Source organism: Melanotaenia boesemani, chromosome 1 (genome assembly GCF_017639745.1).
Source record: "Melanotaenia boesemani isolate fMelBoe1 chromosome 1, fMelBoe1.pri, whole genome shotgun sequence".
Lineage (NCBI taxonomy): Eukaryota > Metazoa > Chordata > Actinopteri > Atheriniformes > Melanotaeniidae > Melanotaenia > Melanotaenia boesemani.
Genome location: NC_055682.1, coordinates 29,575,800 through 29,595,881, shown reverse-complemented (window position 1 = coordinate 29,595,881; position 20,082 = coordinate 29,575,800). Strand labels below are relative to the sequence as shown.

At 39.6% G+C, this 20,082-nt stretch overlaps 1 protein-coding gene across 3 annotated transcripts in view; it reads left to right on the top strand.

The window, feature by feature from the left end:
* The window catches only part of cd276 (CD276 molecule), a 77,720-nt gene extending 57,903 nt beyond the window's left edge, over positions 1 to 19,817 (top strand). For all 3 annotated transcript variants that reach the window (XM_041984569.1, XM_041984553.1, XM_041984561.1), the window contains 2 exons: positions 3,980 to 4,018; positions 18,977 to 19,817. In XM_041984569.1, the coding sequence (XP_041840503.1) occupies positions 3,980 to 4,002 (23 nt within the window). In that variant the 3' untranslated portion in view covers positions 4,003 to 4,018; positions 18,977 to 19,817. The remainder of the gene's footprint in view (positions 1 to 3,979; positions 4,019 to 18,976) is intronic.
* Positions 19,818 to 20,082: the final 265 nt, after the last annotated feature.

Sequence of the window (20,082 nt, the reverse complement as noted above, 5' to 3'; positions counted from 1 at the left end):
ACAGTTCTAACTTAACACAGTAACATGACATGTTAACATTTGTCAGCTAACATTATAACATACCACCGAATATGCCGTCTCACCTGGTTGCCTAGCAACATGATCGCAAATAGAGGATTAAAAAAGTTAAGATGTGGCCAAGCGAGATGTGTAGCACCCATGAAACTGCAGACATTTGTACAATTCAGTTTTTATAGAGATTAAACAAATGAAATAAAGCTGCTAATAATTAGGACGTTTTAGAGATGCTGGTAGGCAGTTTCTGGTCACTTTGCAATGAACCAGACTGGTTGTTTTCCTGTTGGTATGTTAATTTATGCTGACATGCTCCTCATTGAGAATAAAGTTGATCTTCTAATCCACAGATGTCAAACCCTGGTTCTCGAGAGCTGCTGTGCTGCAAATTTTGGATGTTTGCCTGCTTCAGCATACCTTATTTAAATTAATAGGTCATTAACAGGCCTGTGCAGAACCTAACCATCATTAAAGGAGATCCATTTAGTTTTTAATCCACTTCAATTAGAGAAACATCTAAAACCTGCAGGACAGCAGCCCTAAAGGACTGGAGTCTGTTCTCTTCTAGCTCTTCACAAGAAAACTAAACAATTGCTTCAAATTCAGGATTTCGAAGTTTGCTGATTTTTTTTATTGTGTTCTCCAAGATTGCTGGTGAACCAAGACGAAATGCTGCTGCGTGTGCTTCTTTAACCGTGATTAGAGTGATTGTTATATTTTGCTTAGTAGGAATATGACCTTATGAGCCCAGAATTAATTTTTCCATTAGCACACAGGGCAAGCTTCTTCTGCATTGCTAGCTTCAGTGACTACCCCTCACAGTCCTGAGCATTTCTCCCTTAAGCATAAATGTCATTAGAGCTGTTCATTTGACTCCTTTTTTTATTCTGATTGAATTATTTAGCCTTTCAGTGAACGCCAAAGTTAATACCATGTGATTTTAATAAGCTGAGAGGTGAAGGAGAGTCTCTGAGTGAAGGGGGGCAATGACTTTAATTCTCCTCTGCCTTTCTCATAAATGTTTCAGAGAGATCTGTGCAGCCAGAAGCAGAGTCAGCCATCTAGCCAACTAGCAGGACTTAACAGTTCAGCTTTAGCTAAAAGGCTGGTAAAAAAAAAAACAGGATGCATTTGTAAGGCTGTATTATGACTACACTCCAGTGACAAGACAGAAACTGGCTGCCAGTCTTGCCCTCACCTTTTCTCATCATCGTCCATGCACCTGGTGGAACCAGGTGGATATGGTGGGCGGTGAGCTTGTGAAGTCAAGCTAATGGCTCTGTCTTATGAGATCACTCTCTAAGCAATCCAGACAGGCAGCTTTGTTTTGCCATCTGGCTCCAATTGCGCTGACAAAGGCAAAGGTTCCTGCATGAGACAAAGGAGCTAAAATGAGCCCCACTTTAATAAACCCAGGATGATGGCGAGCCACGTTTCTGTGTTATCTTAATGAGCTGTCCAAAGGAGAGCGTGCCTTTCCTTTCAAAGCCAGCCTGATTGGAACAATAACCAGTGATAACTAGGGACCTGTGCTCATTCATTTGCAGTGGGATGGGAACCCTTTGTTACATTTACAGCAGAGGCAAGTAATGTTTAACAAACAGTGTAGCTCAGATTCTTTATATATTTGCTGGTGCTAAAGCCAACAGCAACACTTTAACTCACACAACCATGCAGGCAATTGGGAAAAGGACACCTGAGACACCCAGAAGCTCAATTACACACTAATGTCCACCCACACAAAGAAACAAGCAGCATGCAATCCTTGCTGCCTTCATCCTTCACCTTCCTTCTCTACTGTGTTCAGTAATCTGAGCATGATGTGTTGTTTAGAAGGGGCAGCAGTCATGCAAGTGCACCTCCTGTCAGAATCTGGCTTCAGTTTGTGTGCACTAGACCTTGGAAGAGAGTGCTAGTGACCCAGTTCTTTCACAGACACAGAATCATTGGAAAAGAACAATTTGACACGCCCCCTGAAAAGAGCGCAAGGTGTGAAAAACAGTTTTATTAACCCTTCTTAACTGTGTCAAGGCCCTGTGAAGGTGGAGGGTTAGGCAATATCAAGCCCTCTACAGCTGATAGCAGTGTGAAACTTCAGCCTGCACTCTCATCTCATCCCTTCATACTTCATACTTCATACTTCATACTAAAGCCTTAAGTGCATAGTGGGCCATCATTCCAAATAGGCAGACATATAAAGTTACCTTCATGCTCATTGCATTTTCCTTTTCTCTTTCTGTCACATGGAAACATATTGATGAAATGTAAGCACTTTAAAGTAGAAGTGTTTTAATATGTTAATATGTTGTTTTTCCTTAAAGAGTAACGTTTTAATGTTATAATTTTGCTTAGATGTAGTTAGCTTTGCAGCATCTTCAATGGTTTTATTTGAGCAACAACAGAATAACTGACCTCTCAGACATCTCTTGGCTTGTGGTTATAAATTTTCTTAAACTTTATTACTGTATTTACCCAAATATGAAGGCCAAGTGTAAGTCCTAAGGACTGAAAAATAGATGACTCTTGGAGGACTTGTTGTGTATAACATTACCAGATGAAGGCATAATATGTGTACAGTATTCTTAAAGCATAAGCTTAATTGACAGGCCTGCGGGTCATAAATGTTCCACATAGCTACAGTTGAAATTGAGAGGGCCCTGAAAAGAAGCCCCTGGCACCTCAGCTTGACGTCCCCCCTCTTTTCATTGGCACCACATGCACATGCACAACACTTGGTGCTCCCAACGGTCACATATTACCAACCAAAGATATGTAAATAGAACATTCATGTTGCCTTCATTATTAAATGTGGGTCATGGGATAACTTCAACAGTGCTAATTAAAAGAGCTTCCTGCATACCATTACTTTAGTACTTGCACTTTAGTACACTTGTTCAAGCTCTGGATTCACATTTCTTGTGGTTTCAGCATCATAAAGGAAGGCACCTCTTTATTGTTGTGTTTTCTCCTCAGGTGACCCCTGAGATTTTTTTTCTCTGTTGAAGGCCAAGAAACACTGATTAGATAATAATGGGAATATAATTCTCTTATCACATCAATCATGTTTTTTACACAACATCAAATCCTCTAATTATATATAAATATATATTCCCACGTGTCTGTTCCCTCACAATTTTGTCTATGACAAAGTGTTATAAAAGCCAGCTGCTGGAGGAACCCCTTTTTTCCTTTCGTCCCTCTCTTGCATTGAGTTCAGGGGGAAAAAAAAACTCATCAAGAATGTGATGCACATGGAGCTACTCCTGCAAGCTCTCAGAGGTTATCTGCTGGTCTGTGAGGAAAAGGCCACCTGATCAGTGTCAAAAGAGATAGAATTATAGCAGCCCCTTAATCATCTGGAATAATGAGTGTTGTCACAGTTAATAAAAGCAGTCAAGCCACTTGGTGCTGTACATCACAACAACAGGCCAGTCCCACTGCCTGCTTGTTTGCATATTTGACAAAACAATGTAGGAGAGCTTTTGTAAGAGTACAGGGGTACTCCAGAAGCAAAGGCAATTTATTTTCTGGGATGAATCCCCCTGTACAGGCGCCATTTACATTTTCCTGCAAAGCAACACCCTCCTCCCCTCATCCCCTTTCTGTCTTGTAATCTTCGCTCCTCTGACAGCACAGCCAAGGCCCGGTGGGAGTGTGCCTATCCATCTCACTACCCCAATCTGCCTCCCCTGTTTGGTTCCACATGAGCACTCAGCTGCTGTGACTAATTAAATAAAACACTGTGCCCTCTGCTTCCTGTTAGCCATGGCGATGTTGGTGCAGAGGAATGGAGCAGAAGAGGAGAAGGGAGGATGCAAAAGCAGGAGACAGGATAACAACTGCAAAGCCTGTGATGATACTTTAGTCCATGAAACAATGGACATGGAAGTTACAATAATGCCAATTTTACCTTTTGACAGTGGTTGAAGTGTTTGTATATTCTTTTCTGTTCTCTCTTTTTCAGCTATGACACCACTGAAGAGCTAAGGCAGAGAGAATAAAGGTGAGTGCTCTGTGTATCTCTAAGTAGAAATTCTGATGTATGTGTTGCTCAGGTGTCACACTTTTTTTCTCCCTGTCACAATTGTTTGGTAAACTCAGTGGTGATGTTCTGAAGGACACAGAGCCTCAGGGGGTTATTGGTAAGTGCAGCTGTAATGAGGCGCGGCCGCATTAATTTAGCAGACAGTAAGGAATATGAGAAGTCTTGACATTTTGACTGCAGGAATCACAAGGTCTCTGTCTGAAATGAGTAATCTATTTAATTCTATCTGCCATGCAGACATGCGTTTCTTGGCCCCGTCAAAGCCACAATAAGAGTCTTCTTAATGGTAAACAGTCAAGGTGTGAGTTAGGAAGCTGTTTGCAAATTCTGAAAATCTTTATTAGATTTTAAAACTGCCAACTCCAGTTTGTGAGAAGTTGCAGGAGGCCATTGTGATGGTCTCAGTAATAGCTTAACATTAAAAGTTGGCATGATAATTTCAGAAATCTTAAGATTTCATCACTGCTTTTTTTTTTTTTTTTTTTTTTTTTATATATAATCTTGTGTTCACAAGACATTTCATTAATTGGAAACCATGTAACAAGAGATGCCCTCACCATACTGTCTTGCTTCACAATATATTTGCTGTTCCAAAATGGCTTGTAATATTATCAGTTCCAATTTTCATAATTTCATAAGGAAAATAACTGTAGGCTTCCTGGTCTTCAAGAAGATGATGCCCCTGGGCAAGACTTTTTTTCTAACTTTTATTATGTTCAAATCTAGCAATTAGTTTAGTAATGCTGGCTGAGGGACCTCTTTAAACCTGCACAACCATTATACATCCCATCAGAAATTCTTCTGTAACACACACAAAAAAATGTCAAATTATTTTAGAGAATACAAATCTCAAAATAGCATTACAGGTGTAGCTTATTTTGTTTAAGGTTTGGTTGAAGCTAAGATTGAAATGAAGTGTTGACTCTGTGGATTTATAAAAACTGAAAAGAACTTTAGAATAAAAATGTCCGCTGCTCTTCAGTCCAATGTTTGTGGAAAGAGGAAGTGGTGAACAGACTTTTGGCACCATGGACAGAGAGTCAAACCCCATTTATACGGGTAAATTAAATGGTCACATTGACAGTCTTGAGAGTGTGTTGCAATTTTTTTTATATTCCCTTAGGTATTTTTCCTATTTTATTGCCTTACAACCTGGATTTTTTAATAATTTGATATACTCCACATGTCAACAACACTGAAGCTGGAAGATATCTTTTACTGTGAAGCAAAAAACAAAGAAGAAGAAAATAAAATCTATATCTACCGCTTAATGTCACGATTCGTTTTGCTGAACTGCAGCTTTTCTTACCAGTTTGGAAGTCTTTCTATTCATTCATGCCCCTTTCTCCCACTCAAAGGATATCTAGATGCTCTTCAGAAACCAGGAGTTTAGCTGTCAGCATGGAGTCCATTCATTTAGATTCTTTTTATACTGTATCTCCCAAGCAATTACATAGACCTTCATGGTATCAGAAACAAATTCACTTTTATTGTCTATGTAAACTTGTAAAGAAATGGAAGTGTACTCATTTTGCTCCAATTGCACATTTAAAAACAACATTACATAACTTCCTGACATTTAAACTCAGTGTAAGTGACTCATTTTGATGGCACATCAACATTAATTATGTACATTCCTGGAGCCGTTGTTGCCCTGCAGCACGTCATAAGCAAGCAGGTGATTAACACCACATTGGTTGTTTTAAAAACGCACCATGGCTGATTCAGCAAAGAAACACAAGAGAACTTATGGGAGGAAGCAAGGAGAAGAAAGAAAAAGTGACAGAAAAGAGATAAGTTAAGAGTTAACATAAGACTTTTACTGGCTGGAAAGAGACGGGATGCAAGATAGGTTCAAATTAGCCTTCTGTAGTGTTGCTTTAAAGATGGTGTAAGAAGGAATAATGAATAAAATGTAAATGACCACATACTGATTCAATTGTTCATCAGGGTGACAGCTTGTTGAAACAAAAGCTGTTCTTGAATTTTGATGTTTGGCATTTAGAGCTCTGGAAAGCCCTTCCAGAGGGCAGAAGTTGGAAGTGGCTCCCAGGCTGTGAGGGACCTGCAGAGATTTTCTCAGGTTGTGACCTGATGCTGGATGTGTATACCTCCAGAATGGAAGGCATGTTGGCACCAGTGATTTTCTCTTCAGACCCAACTGTTTAAGTCTGTTGTTGTCCAAACCAGGTACTGATGGATGCTCAAAGCCATGTAACATGGTGTGGGGCAACAGTCTTACAGTGATCTCTCCTACTGTAGACCTTTCCCCTTGATTGTGTTGTCTGTATGGTTAGTTTTATGACTTGAGTAACAGAACAAGACTAGCAGCAGCAGCAGTAAACAGGGAGGTATTTACAAAACTGAGCCATAGTCTCCCATCAATAGCCTAGAGTCTATAGCTATGTTTGACCCTATAGCTTTTGGAAATAGCAATGGGACTTTCCCAGGAGTATCCTCAGTCACTTAACCATGTTCAGAATCTCATGCTCCATTGCTCTTCCTGAATCCAATGCATGGATCTCTACAGACCAGGAAAGCCCTGAACCTTTGAATCAACATCTTTGTAACCAACAAAAGACATAAAGTTGTCATGAGAAAAGGAAACATTTCCTCTTTCAAATTTTCTTTTCCAAGTGAAAACGTTCTTTTTGAGTGTTTGTACATGTTTCTTTTGATCTTAGATGCTGATATTCATAGAAACATTTAAGAAGCACTCCATCAATTTTGACTTGGCAGGTTTCGATTTTTTTTTCACTATGGGATTTGAGAAATAACAGCACACCATACCCTGTGTTATATCAGAAAAATTAATGCAGTTTGATTAATATAGCTGTCATCAATATGTTTTTGTTGTTCAGGACTGTTTCTCAGCAGCTACTACAGCAGCCCCAAAGTTGGGGAAATGCACTGTGTAGAATTAGCATTTATTTCAGTGCACGTATACAGTATGCATGCATCCCTATTTATTGCTGAAAATTTAGAGACAAAATAATTAGATTATTTGAGTGTATTGAGTCAAGAGTAAATATACCAGAAAAGAAATGACTCGTTTAACATGCCTTGCAATTATGTTAAAAAAAAGATTTTCATAATTATTTGAAATGGCCACAGTACAACATAGAGTTAAAAATTGATTATGTGACACAGTAGTGACTGAGTGTGAGGGTGATGTGGCATGTTTTCAGACCATCTCTGCATTGAAACATTCATACTGTTGTTGCCTTAAAAAGGGACATAAATTGTTAGGTGATTTCTGAGCTATCTGGCCATCTGACGTGTTGGGTCAGTTGCATCACTGCTGTGGACCCACACATTATGTGTTATTCACTGGCCCTTTAACTCTTACTTTAATAACCAGGAGTTTGATGTCACTTGTGCAAATACTTTTTATTACAAGGTTGGGCAGTTATAGCTTATTTTTATTACACCCTGATTGGTCATTGCTGTAAAGCTGCAGCTTGTGGTGCGTGTGGAAGATGATGGAAGGTGCAGAAAGTAATTTCCTGTAACTAGCCAAAATAAAGTCTGACTAATAAGAGTCCAAGAGAGGGCATTTGTCATTACTATAGTGTCCACTGACCTTCATCTAGCCTGTTATGTCTCGCTAATATCCTACAAGTCCCAGGACCTCCCTGCTGCTGAATCATCCCGGATCAATTATTCTAATATTTGTGTGACAGTTTTGCCATTGATTAATGCATTTATGCAGACTGCAGCATACCTTATTTTATAAAGCAAGGTTCTGTATTTAATTAAGTCCTTTTAGAGACACTTTGGTCTCATAAACCTTTGCCTTATCAATACATGTTCAAATGTGACTCATATATATGAACTCATATATATGAATGCCCTGTGTTACTGTAAATATTAGATACTAATCGTCTAAGTGTCAAGGAAGCCGTGGTCGTGAGGACCCATGTGCAGACAGAAGAAGCAGGAGGCAGACCGGTGCAGGAACAGGGTTTTAATTCACAAAACTAAACTTGGAACAACAAAAGACTATTAGGCAAGACTGGGGGACAAAACCTGGCATGAAACACTAACCTCTAACAGTTAACATCTAACAGTGACAAAAACAAAGAATGGACTGGCAAGGGAGGAGCTGAAACCAATGGTTTAAATAAGCTGAAGGATTACGAGGCACAGATGAAGTGAATGAACCAATCAGAGCAGGTGAACTAATGAGCAGGAAACCAAAAAGCAAGACAGAGCTAAACATGACCCTAACCAAAACCAAACCATGAGACAAGAACATAAGTAAACCAAGGAACATAAACCGGGAATCATGACACAAAGGCGACTTTGTGGTTCTTTCAACTCAGACAACACCAGACGTGTTTATCACATAAAACTTGGAATCTGTATTTAAAGCCTGGTACACACATAATGATTTTTGGGTTGTTCGGACAGCAAAAGCCCGATCATCGTGAGATTTCCCTGTCCAATTATCGTTTGGTCTGAGGTGTTAAGAGCTTATTTGTCCCAATAATCCGCTCCAAAGCGGGTCGTTGCCGACAACTGGGAACATTGAACATGTTCAGTATTTCAGAGCCGATTTCTGAGGAACGCCAACGATTCGTGCATTCTGACTACGTGGATGGTGTTGTGGTATGGAATGTAGCCAATCAGAGAGCGAGCTGGCTGGGGAACAAAAAAGTACCGTATTTTCCGGACTATAAGTCGCTCCGGAGTACAAGTCGCACCAGCCATAAAATGCTTAATAAAGAAGGAAAAAACATATATAAGTCGCACTGGAGTATAAGTCGCATTTTGGGGGAAATTTATTTCCAACACAAGAACAGACATGTCATCTTGAAAGGCAATTTAAAATAAAAATAGAATAGAGGCAACAACAGGCTGAATAATTGTATGGTATGCTTACGTTACATGAAACAACTGAGAACGTGCCTGGCATGTTAACATAACATATTAAGAGTTATTCAGATAACTTTAGCATAAATAACATGCTAAGAAGTTTTGCAAACCATCCGTGTCACTCTCAATAACTAAAATCCGATGAAATCTTCATCCTCGGTGTCACTTTTAAACAACTCCTCTAACTCCGGAGGTAGAAGATGTGGCGCTTCTTCTTCTACGTCGCTTACGTCAGCCTCATCCTCGGTTGCAGTTCCAATTATTCCAGCCTTTCTGAATCCTGACAGAATGGTTTCGGTTGTCACCGAAGCCCATGCTTTGTCGATCCATCCAATGACATCCTGGAAAGTTGCACGGCGCATTCTCCCGGTTGCGGTGAAGCTGTGCTCTCCATTCATCATCCACTGCTCCCACAGGTTACGCAAGACTGCCTTAAAGCTCCTATTCACGGAGATATCAAGAGGCTGGAGTACTTTCGTTAAGCCGCCAGGGATGATGGCAGGTGTGGAGTTGAACATTTTTAATTTATCTTTGAACTGTGGCGTGATGTGGGCTCGCATGCTATCCATCACAAGCAGAGCTTTGCGTGCTCGAAAGAAGCCATCCGGACGCTTATTGTAGCACTTTGTAAGCCATAAGTTCATCATTTCTTGATCCATCCACCCTTTCTCATTCACGGCGACTTCAACTGAGGGGGATTGGATTTTTGGCATAGTTTTTCTTTTGAAAATGACCATTGGTGGCAATTTTGATCCATCTCCACAACATGCCAGTACCACTGTGAAGTGTGATTTCTCATGACCAGTTGTTACTATATTCACACTCTTTTGCCCTTTCTCTGCAACACTTCGGCCTATGGGAATGTCAAACGTGAGAGGGACCTCGTCCATGTTGATAATATGATCCGGTGTCACGTTGTGCTCACTTACATGCTTTCTAATGAACTCACTGAAACTGTCGACCTTGACTTGGAAATCTGCCGGCAGTTTTTGGGACATCGTTGTCCTTGCTCTGATAGAGAGGCGATTGCGTTGCATGAAGCGATAACACCAAGAAGGTCCTCCTGCAAAGTCATTTATATTCATCTCCTCGGCAAATACTCGGGCTTGGAGACGCAACTGGACTGTTGACAAGCCTCTCCCGGCAGCGCGTTGTTCAAGCACCCATATGCGAACTCGTTCCTCTAGCTGTGGCCACCTAGCTTTTAGCCCGCGATTGGCTTTTTTTGTTTTCTTCATTTGAGTAAGAGTAACCTCTGCTTTTCGCCAGTCCCTTACAAGTTTCTCGCTAACTCCAAACTTTCTTTCTGCTGCTCGATTACCGTTTTCGGCTGCATATTTTACTATCTGGAGCTTGTAATCTGCAGAGTATGATTTTCTTTTCGGTGGCATTTTTATTAAGCCCTTCTTACTTGTTTACTGCCAATGTTGAAATTATCAACACAAGCCTAGAGCGCCCTCTTGCGGTTTAGTGTAAAAATAACACGTGAAATGAAATACTGGTAATAATGTGTTAATAATTTCACACATAAATCGCTCCAGAGTATAAGTCGCACCCCCGGCCAAACTATGAAAAAAACTGCGACTTATAGTCCGGAAAATACGGTAAATAAAGTCCGTGTTCATGCCGTCTCCAGTCTGTTATTTTTTCAGTTCTGACTTTTCCTGTTAACAGTAGTCCCAAAACCACTATCATTCCCTCATCCTATATATCCTCTTCCATGCTGTGTGTTGTTTTTTCCGGTTGTTACTATGTTTCTTCTTCTTCGTTTTTTGCTGGTGTTGCTATGATTCTTCTAAGTTTCTATGTTTGTCTGGCTCGGAGGACTAGATTGTAGATCAGTTGCAGGACAGCATCGTTATGTGTGTGTTCTGTGATTAGATTATCGTTGCACCCCACACACAATACCATCAAAACTGTTTAATGCCGGATTTTTTTATCTTCACGTGTGAGGTCTCGAACCGATAAAAAATCTCATAAGATTAAAAAATCATTATGTGTGTACCAGGCTTAAGACAAATATTTTGTTGAGGTCGCCACCAGTCAGTTTTGTTTTTTTGAAGGTTTCTTCCTCTATATGATCAACCCCAATTTTTAAGGTAATAGGTTGATCTTGAGTACATAAGCAGGTATCTTGTTTATTTATTTTGCTCAAAAAGTTTCATTTTCTCATTTTCTCTTTTTTCTCTGCAAAAATGGCTCCTTTGAGGTAACAAGTACAGGTCAAAAATGTGAGATCTTTCCTTTTCCAGCCATAAGCCATACAATGCTGCAGAAAACTGACTCAACTGGTTATTGCTCAAAATGATTATATCACCACTTTTGAATTTATACTACTCATTAGTCACCCAGTGATGATAGTCTGAATAATGCTGGTTCACCTTGGGCAAACACACCATATATCAGTATATTATTTCTGTAACTTTAAAGTAAAGGCATTATACCACTCTGGCACATCTGATATTAGGCAAATTTATTTTCGAATTAAAACAATCCAAAGGAACCTCACATGCACCAGATTAATAGCCCTCTGTTCATAATTTACAATGATATTATAAAGTCCTTTTATTCCTTATATATGCTTAGTTAATAAGGAATGCTACAGAAGCCTTGTTGAGCCAGAAATGGCTGCAAATGAGCAAAAGAATAAATATTCAAAGGCAGACATTAAGGGAATAAAGGAAACTCAGTAAAATGAGGAGTAGCATGGGTGATCCCAGTCATCTACCTGAAGATTTCCAATGAATTCCAATGAGAGTGCGGAGTGCATGTTTAAAGATGAGTCCTATAGGTGCAATTAGTGCTACTTAATGGTCCTTTTGCAGTTCCTTTGGCAAAGATGAAAAATATTGATTTAATAGCCCCCTTTATATTCACTTAAACTCTATCTTGTCATACTAAGCATGCGTCTCATTGTTATAACATTCAGCACTCCGTATTGGTAGTCCTTTCTTAAGGGATACAAAAGTGATAAAAAGGGGTAAAATATGTTGAACTCTGAGCAAGGAAATCTAATTTAAGTGTATTCTAAAAAACCTGCTAGTACCAGGCGTACAGTAGACAATGAGATGTGAGGTTTCTGAGGTTGAAGAGTTGGGAAGTGTGAAGAGAGCCAGAAAGGAGCTCCTCCAGTTCATCTTTGCTGGCAGGTGAAGCCCAGCAGACACTGATAATGTCAGACAGGACGCTTGCATTGGACTCTCTCCAGGGATTTGTGAGGGTATCTTGAGGTGGAGTGTGACTCACTATTCCAGTATCTTTGATCTCTGCATTATTTATGCTTTTGTCTCAGCCATTTATCAGCAAATTTTTTCCCCTCCCAGGCTCATTCCATAGTACACCTTTGATGGAATAGGTTGCAGTGATGATAGCCTTTGAGGGAAGCCAATAACCAAATATACTTGCTCTTATTGATATCGGGAAAGTGTAGAATGGACAGGTGTGCTGCGTAGCAATCTCTGCATACTGTAGGAAACCTTGGCAAACATCCATCCACATCCAAATAGTGCAATGAAAAATAAAGTGCAAGAGGAAAATGCTGTGCTGGCTTTACTTTCTTACCTTTATATTAATTTTTAGGAGATGAAACTGGTAATATGAGAGCTGTGGTAGGAGTTGCACAGTGACTGAATCACTGATCAATGACAGCTAATGAACACGGCAAGAGTTCCGCTCTGTTTGCCTCTCGACAGAGAGCTGCCTTCTCCTGAGAGCTCCTTCTCTGCTGTTTTTGCCAGAAAAGCACAGGAGCTTTCATTGAAACCAACTGCCTGTGGGCTCAATTAACTATCATAGATTACTCATATTGCAGATGAGAGACTGCATACAAGATCAGCTGTGTGTTGATGTAGGAAAAACATGAACACACAGCAGTGCATGCATGGATACAGACAACTGGACATGGGATTGATTAAGAGATATGTCAGCAATGTATAGCGGGTGAAAAGCTCCACTAAAGGGCGAAAATAAGCAAAAGAAAGGGATTATCCCAATTATCAAAATGGAGTCAATCTACATTCAGAACAGTACAGTATATTCTCTTTGGCTATTGTATAAGTCTCTGAGTGTCAGTAAGAACACGTTCATTAAAAATAAGAGTTGTTGTTTCAGTTAATATACTATTACATGTTGCATGCATGCAGTCACAAAAGTGCCCAGCAACACATGTGAGCAGGCAGCAGAGTCAGAGCAGTGCACACATATTGTACATTTTGAGCTGTTGATGTTAAAAGCTCCATGGTGATGACACGGTTTGCATTATGTCCAGTCACCAGGCCTCGGCCTTTGTCAGAGTAGATTAGCATCACATAATATTCTTTGCTCAAGCTGTCTGTTTCTCTGTCTGCATGGATGAAGAGGACGTGATTTGAACAGCTGTCAAACCTGAGCATCCTTGTTTTTTTTTTTCTTCTGCAAGACGACAACTGAGTTTTCTTTTGACCGTCAAAACTTTTCATGTTTTGAAAATCTTCCCAGAAAATAGTAATGATTGGCATCCAAGTTTGAAACCTAATTAGGCTTTGCTATAAGAAGAAGCTACAGTGTTTTTGTATAGATCTCACTATATTGTTTACAAAGCTTCTGGCTATCAAAGAGAATATGTTCAGCACAAAAGATTTTACAGACGGCATAAACCTAAACACTGAACAGAAAACCCTACTGTGATGGAAATATGCAAGAAATATTGCCCATGACTTTCACGTGTAGCTTTCTGAAGTGTGTGCACATTAACATGAAACCGCAGGAGAAAATGCTCATACTCAGTTAAAGCGAGCTTAAATCCTCCTCTCTATATGCTAACTCCCTCACTGTGTTTTATTTTTTTAGTGGTGGCAGAAAATGAGCTAATGGAAGGACCATTAACAAACACAAAGAGCCAGTCATTCAAAATCAAGTGCACAGAAGCGATGCTGCAGAAACACTTGATATCCATGTTGTGAGGTCTGAGAGCTTGATTGTTTCCCTGTTAACTTAGATGTTGTGCATTAGAACATATTAAATCTGTTCATTAGGTGAAAGTAATCATTTTGTTCTCATTTGCTTGAATGACTGGATTATTCAATTTAGTGCATAGAGCTTTTTCATTGCATGCTTTATCTTATTTTTTTATCATTTACCCAATTGTCCTTTTCATCCTTTAATTCTTGTACAGTTTCTTTAACAATTGCAAACACATTGCAGAGAAAGTAAAACATAAATAGTTGTTAAGCTGGTATTGTGTTTTTACACCTTACAAAGCAATATTGCTGTATATTGTTGTAAATCAAAAAAAGAAAAAATGCAAGAAGAAGAAAAATGAAAAGTCACCAAGAACTGGAAATGTCTGTGTTATCTCTGATGGGCTAAGCTGTGTGATAAACTGAAGTGTGAAATGTTAACTCTTTGACTGAAAACATGTCACAGTCCCTCAGCTGTGCTCAGTTCATCCTATAAGGTGACAGTCACCTTCATGCTGCATCAGGGAACAAATCAATCACAGCACAGGTGGGAACCACCTAGCATGTCATCCTCTGTGACTCTAAATATTCATTCAGATTAACATCCTGACAAAATAAGTGTTCCTGCGTAAATGATTGACTTGCCTGTTGAAGTGGCCTGTGTCCCATTGCGGGACACTCCTTTTTTTTTTTTTTTAAGAGTTTACCACAGAAATCTCTTGAAATGATCCTTCAGACCGAATTGAAGAATTAAGATTAATGCACCTTCACGTTCCAGCCAGGCTCTGGGGTGAAAAATTCTTATAATTAAAACCAGAGGGGCTGTAGACTGTCTTCAGAGAGAAGCCGAGAATGGGATACCTCAGCTATGCCATGTAGGAAAAACAGCTGATGAAGGTGTAAGATTTTTGGAGGATGATGTATGTTGCTGCGTTGGAATAACAGTGTGGTAACAGAACGACCTGTCAGACGCCTCACTCCGGCTTATTGTTATTGGGATAAAGTGGAAAGGCCTGTGGCAGGAGGTGCTGCATTACTCCATCATTCACAGTGATCATTGTTATGTGTTGTGACCTGTGTGAATTATCACTGCACAGGATTGTATTGGTTTTGTTTTATTTTTTTCCAGTCCCACACAGACTAACTCATGAAAAATAACTTATATAGCTTACTTTAGCTTTATATACTATTATTTTTAAGCTGCAGTTTGCCTTTAAAATAATTATCATATCACATTTGCAGTTATCATATTCTTTAACACCTTTTTTCACCATTACATTACTTATTTATACCAGGGGTGTCCAGCTTCGGTCCTCAAGGGCCGCAGTCCTGCAGGTTTTAGAAGTCTCTCTGATCCAACATGCCTGATTCAAATTAAATGATTATCCTCAACAGCTGGTCAAGTTCTGCCCAAGCATGTTGACCCATCAGTCTAATTCAGGTGTGCTGCACCAGGAAACGTCCAAAACCAACTTTGGACACCCCTGATTTACACACTTTGAGCAATAGAAACTCTCATGTTGGGTAACTTCAGCAGCTGTTTTTTTTGATCTGTGTTAAACTAGAATACTTTTGTTATCATTGTATATCACATTATGATTAGTTTTCATTTGCCTTTATCATATTACTCTGCATGACATACAAAATTGCTATTCAGAGACAAAGTGTGTTGGATTAGATTAGATTAAATTGAATATGATAAGGATGGCAAACAAGAGAAAGCAGCTAGCTTGCTAACTCTGTGCAAATGTTTAGAAAAAGAGATTTCCCAGCAGCTATGAACTTTCCCTTAAGAAACTAAATCTCTGTGGAATCATGCATCATATTTACACGTTACTTCTGTTCAATAGCACAATATTCTGATAAATTGGCAGATTTCTTCCTGTTTAGAAATTAAACCTATTTTTATGTTCAATAAAGTTCTTGTCCTAAACATCTGTACTCATTATGTGCTACTTGTGTTTTTCATCCCTACGCTTTGTCACTTTCTTTCTCCCATGTCATAGTCACCTGATTCTTTAATTCTGCCATCACAACTCTGATCCAATAGTGTTCTGTCATTAGGTTTTTCTTTTTGCAACTCACCTTCATCTCATTGCCACCTTTTCCTGACCTCAAAGGAGCCTCATCTGCTACCAACTGTCTCTGTTCATCCAACGCTGGGGATCCTGTCCTATCCTCTTCCTTCATGCATGTCACTACCCCATAGAGACGAAGCGTTGACGTCTAATAATCAAGCAAAATTTGATTCTCTTGCACATCAATAAATTGTGTTAAATATTTTCTTATGAACAGGCATTACTGTCTGTCAGATGGATACCTGATAGGGCATCAGTTTACATCTGGCATTAGTATGCACCCCCACATGCATCCCAGGTTCATACAGTCTATGAACCCTGGGGCCTCTTTGAGTTCAGATCTGTTTTCACTGTTTTGTGGTCTTTTTAACTGATAAGAGGTAGCAGTGCACCTCTTGTGTCCAGTCTGCTGGAGAGCACCATTAGTTTCAAATGAGTTATTCTGCCCAGATCACTGGATGTGACTGGACTGATTCGGCCTCAGTGTGATATCATTGCATCTAGAGAGCATTCACTCCTGAATAGCTAAGCAAAGCTTATATAAAAGTAGGCATGTTTTTTATACTAACCAGAGCAAAGTTATTGAGGTCAGGTGCCACAGTGTGATACTTTTAAACAGTCATGGTATATTCATTTATTATTAGGTTTTAACTAAGAGAAAATTGTTTCTAATGTTAGTGATTTTTTTTCCCCCTGACTAGGTTATTAGTGCAAGGGTGGGGGGGTGAAAATGGGGAGATAATTCAGCACTTAACTTTATGTTGTATCTTATTTGTAGGCACAAACCCTACAGTGCAGTTTACTTGAAGGCAGTGCATTTACATGCATGGTTAGGTCTAATAACAGTAGCCTGTTGTATTTCTTACCACACTGATGAGACTAACCACTATTTAAATATATTCCACACCCCACCATTTGTGTCCTGCAGGACCCTTGGGAGCTTATTTCCATTGCAGGCCTGTAAGGTATCTGCTTAAATGTAAATGTTCCCATAAAGGCAGATCTGTATATCCTTTGTGACTAGTATACTTTATTCTTTGTAATTATCCATTTGTGTGCAGAGAAGCTGCCACAGAGTGTTTGATCATCTGGTAATGTTCTTTAAGCATCACTGAGGTTTAGCTGTTTCCTCATTATTCTCACTTCCTCTACAAGGTTATTCCCAGTCATTTACTTCCCACAATGTGATGCCTGCTGTTAGTCTTTGATAGTTGCACTGAATGCTGTTTCTAAGTCAAAATCTACAGTAATGCTTGCCATGATGTTTTACAAATATTGATATTTCTTTCTTTTTTTTATGGAATAGGTAACCAGTAGAAAGAATTAAGTATTTCACTCTCATTTCAGTGTAAATTAGGACAGAAAATGGACACAATGTGGATTTAAAATGCTTCATTAGATTGAATGCACTGTGCCATTGTATCTTTCACGTGAACAGTCTTGTATAGCCTGAGTAAATTAGTGTGCAATCTCGTGTGTCCACGGTAAATGAATCTGTCCATCAACTTGTGTCTCAGGTGTTGGAATGGAGAAATAGTTATGCCATGCCTTGATGCTTTAGATTCACAGACAGAAAGAAACTGATTGTTGAAACCTTAAGTTGGATTTTTACCTTTTTTTTTTTTTTGGTCAGCGGGGAGCTGTTATTTTAGACGATTTTATATATCTCTGCCATAGACGTTCATTTGTTTCACCTCTGACCTCGACTGAACATCTTGCACCCTTTCACTTTAAAATAATCATCCTTTAAACTCTCCAGAGGGACATAGGAATAGATTTGAATATGCTGAAAAAAAAGTATGTGTGAAAATTGTGGTGTGTTCATTTGGGTGATGGATGAGTTGGCAAGTGGGATTGCTTCCTGACAGGGAGCAAATGGAAGCTGGACTGGATTTTAAAATGCTCAGTAAAACAGATATTCTGGTACAAGCTTTGTAATTTGGCGAGATTCCTATCATTCAGAATGACAGACTCTCTAACTGCATCCGTTTTTGTTTTGACATTTTGAAGCAGTGAGCATTGCCCTTAGGGTTTTCATTTAGGATTTATCCACATCACACTGGCTGTCATGTGTAAAAAGTAATAAAGGGATGATAATGAGCGTCAATTACGAGCTGCGAGCTGCTAACAGAACTCTTTTTGTATTTCCTGTTATGAATTATAAAGTGAGCGCTTCAAACACGAGAACACATGCGCTTACTGAGTGAGTCAAAGCTATTCATGGTGCAGTGTAACCAAATGAAATGGAGAATCATGACAGATGTAGACAGCTGAAGTCTGAGTGGAAAACAGAGCACAAGCAGTGTTTTCACTGCCACTAGTCAGAGATTATTAGCTCCTCTCATGGTACATGTGTTGGTTATCTGACCAGGAAACACAAGTTAAATCTTTTTTGATGGGCAAAGCTAGTGCATTCATTAAGGAGTGCAGCTGCATGCAGATATAGCTGACTGACTTGAATAATGCGTCTAAAAACTGAACTTCCAAGCATATAGCCAAGCTATATTGCTATTAAAAGCTTCAAGTAGGAGAGCATCATGTGTGATATAATTAAATTCCACCCAAGTTAATTCAAACTGTTTAATGATGCAGGGAGAACAATTTCTTTTGCTGTGCTAGCAGTGGGGTGGTCCATAGGGGCTACGAGTGAAGGGAAGTTCAGAGAGACCCAGAGAGGAGGGTGTCTGAATTTAGAGTTGAAAGTTGTAGCAGTGTTAGGAGGTCAGGAGCACTGTTTCTTAATGGTTCAACTGTTTATGCAATGAAATCAAATCTGTGTGAGCTTTTGTTCTCTCTTCTATTTCAACTGATCTGTTCCTTTATTGCAGCTACTGCTTCTGTTATTATTTATGCTATTAATGATAATAGTAGAAAAGGATTTGGTTAAATCGAATCACTACTTGGTTGCATATTTAATTATTGTTTAGCCTGCAGTATTTGTCTTTCCAAAGTGAATCATCTTTCCTACATGAAATGATCTGAAGGTGAGTACACATGTTGTGTTTCTGTTTTTTTTTTTTCAGGAGTTGAGGCCAGACGTTGGGGGGGGAGATGAGTCTGGCGGGTAATCCCACTCCACCTATCCATCAACCTGGAGACTATTTCCAGCATCCCCTGCAGAATGTCAGAGCCTCGCTGAGCAGAAGATGAGTCATCATCTTCTTACCAAGACCTTCCCTCGAGTTTCCATCAAAACACATAAACCCATCGTGCCCCATTATTTTCTATTGCCCTCACTCCTTTCTTGTCAATGAAGAGAGTAGATACAGTTGAGTGAGTTGTGTCCTTTGCAATATGCAGAACAGCAGCCCTGTTTGAAAACTACAGGATGTGACAGGATCCTTTGTCCGTTGCTGACATCACTCTGTATGGGTTGTGATGGGGCATGTGCCAGACATCTCCTGTCTAATAGGAAGTGAGACACTTAAAGAGATGACCCTGGCTGAGTTGCCAGAGAGAGAGAGCTTGGCTCTCCCATTACTCCAGCACTTGCTAATTAGCGTCTGTCGCTGGAGTAACTTGTACCTGTCAGTGTGTGCTGCTCTCTTATATTCAGTAAGTTGAGGGAATTGAAATTGAATGCCAGCTAAGCTCCAACAAACTGCAAATGGTGCATGGGATACACCCTGGTTTTCTCACTGACCTGACAGCTTTCCATGTAAGAAATAGTTTTTAATGAACACAGACAACTTTAGCTATTTTCTACAGCTGGTGTTAAATGTTTGATCTCCTCCAGGCCAGGTTGTTTTATTACGTTTTTTAAGTACTTAAGCAAGCCCCAGTGCCATATGTCCATGTATGAATACCAAAGCCATTTGTGTGCGATAACCGAGTGCCTATTTACATTAAAGAGACATGGTGAAACTTCCTGGTCATTGGTAATTATTGGTCTTGTTCTGGGGGCCCCTCTGTGCTCATTCAGCCAGAACAAGGTCGAGTTTATTACAGACATTTCTTCTCTTCACCCACAGGATTAACCATGCGGTATAAATTCACCCTTCCACATTCCATTAGGTGATTTATCTGCAGACTACACTATTCTACATAATGAGCAAAGCATGAATTATGGTCAAAGTAATACAAATATTTCATTTACATGCAGATCAACTCTGACATCCCGAATTGTTCC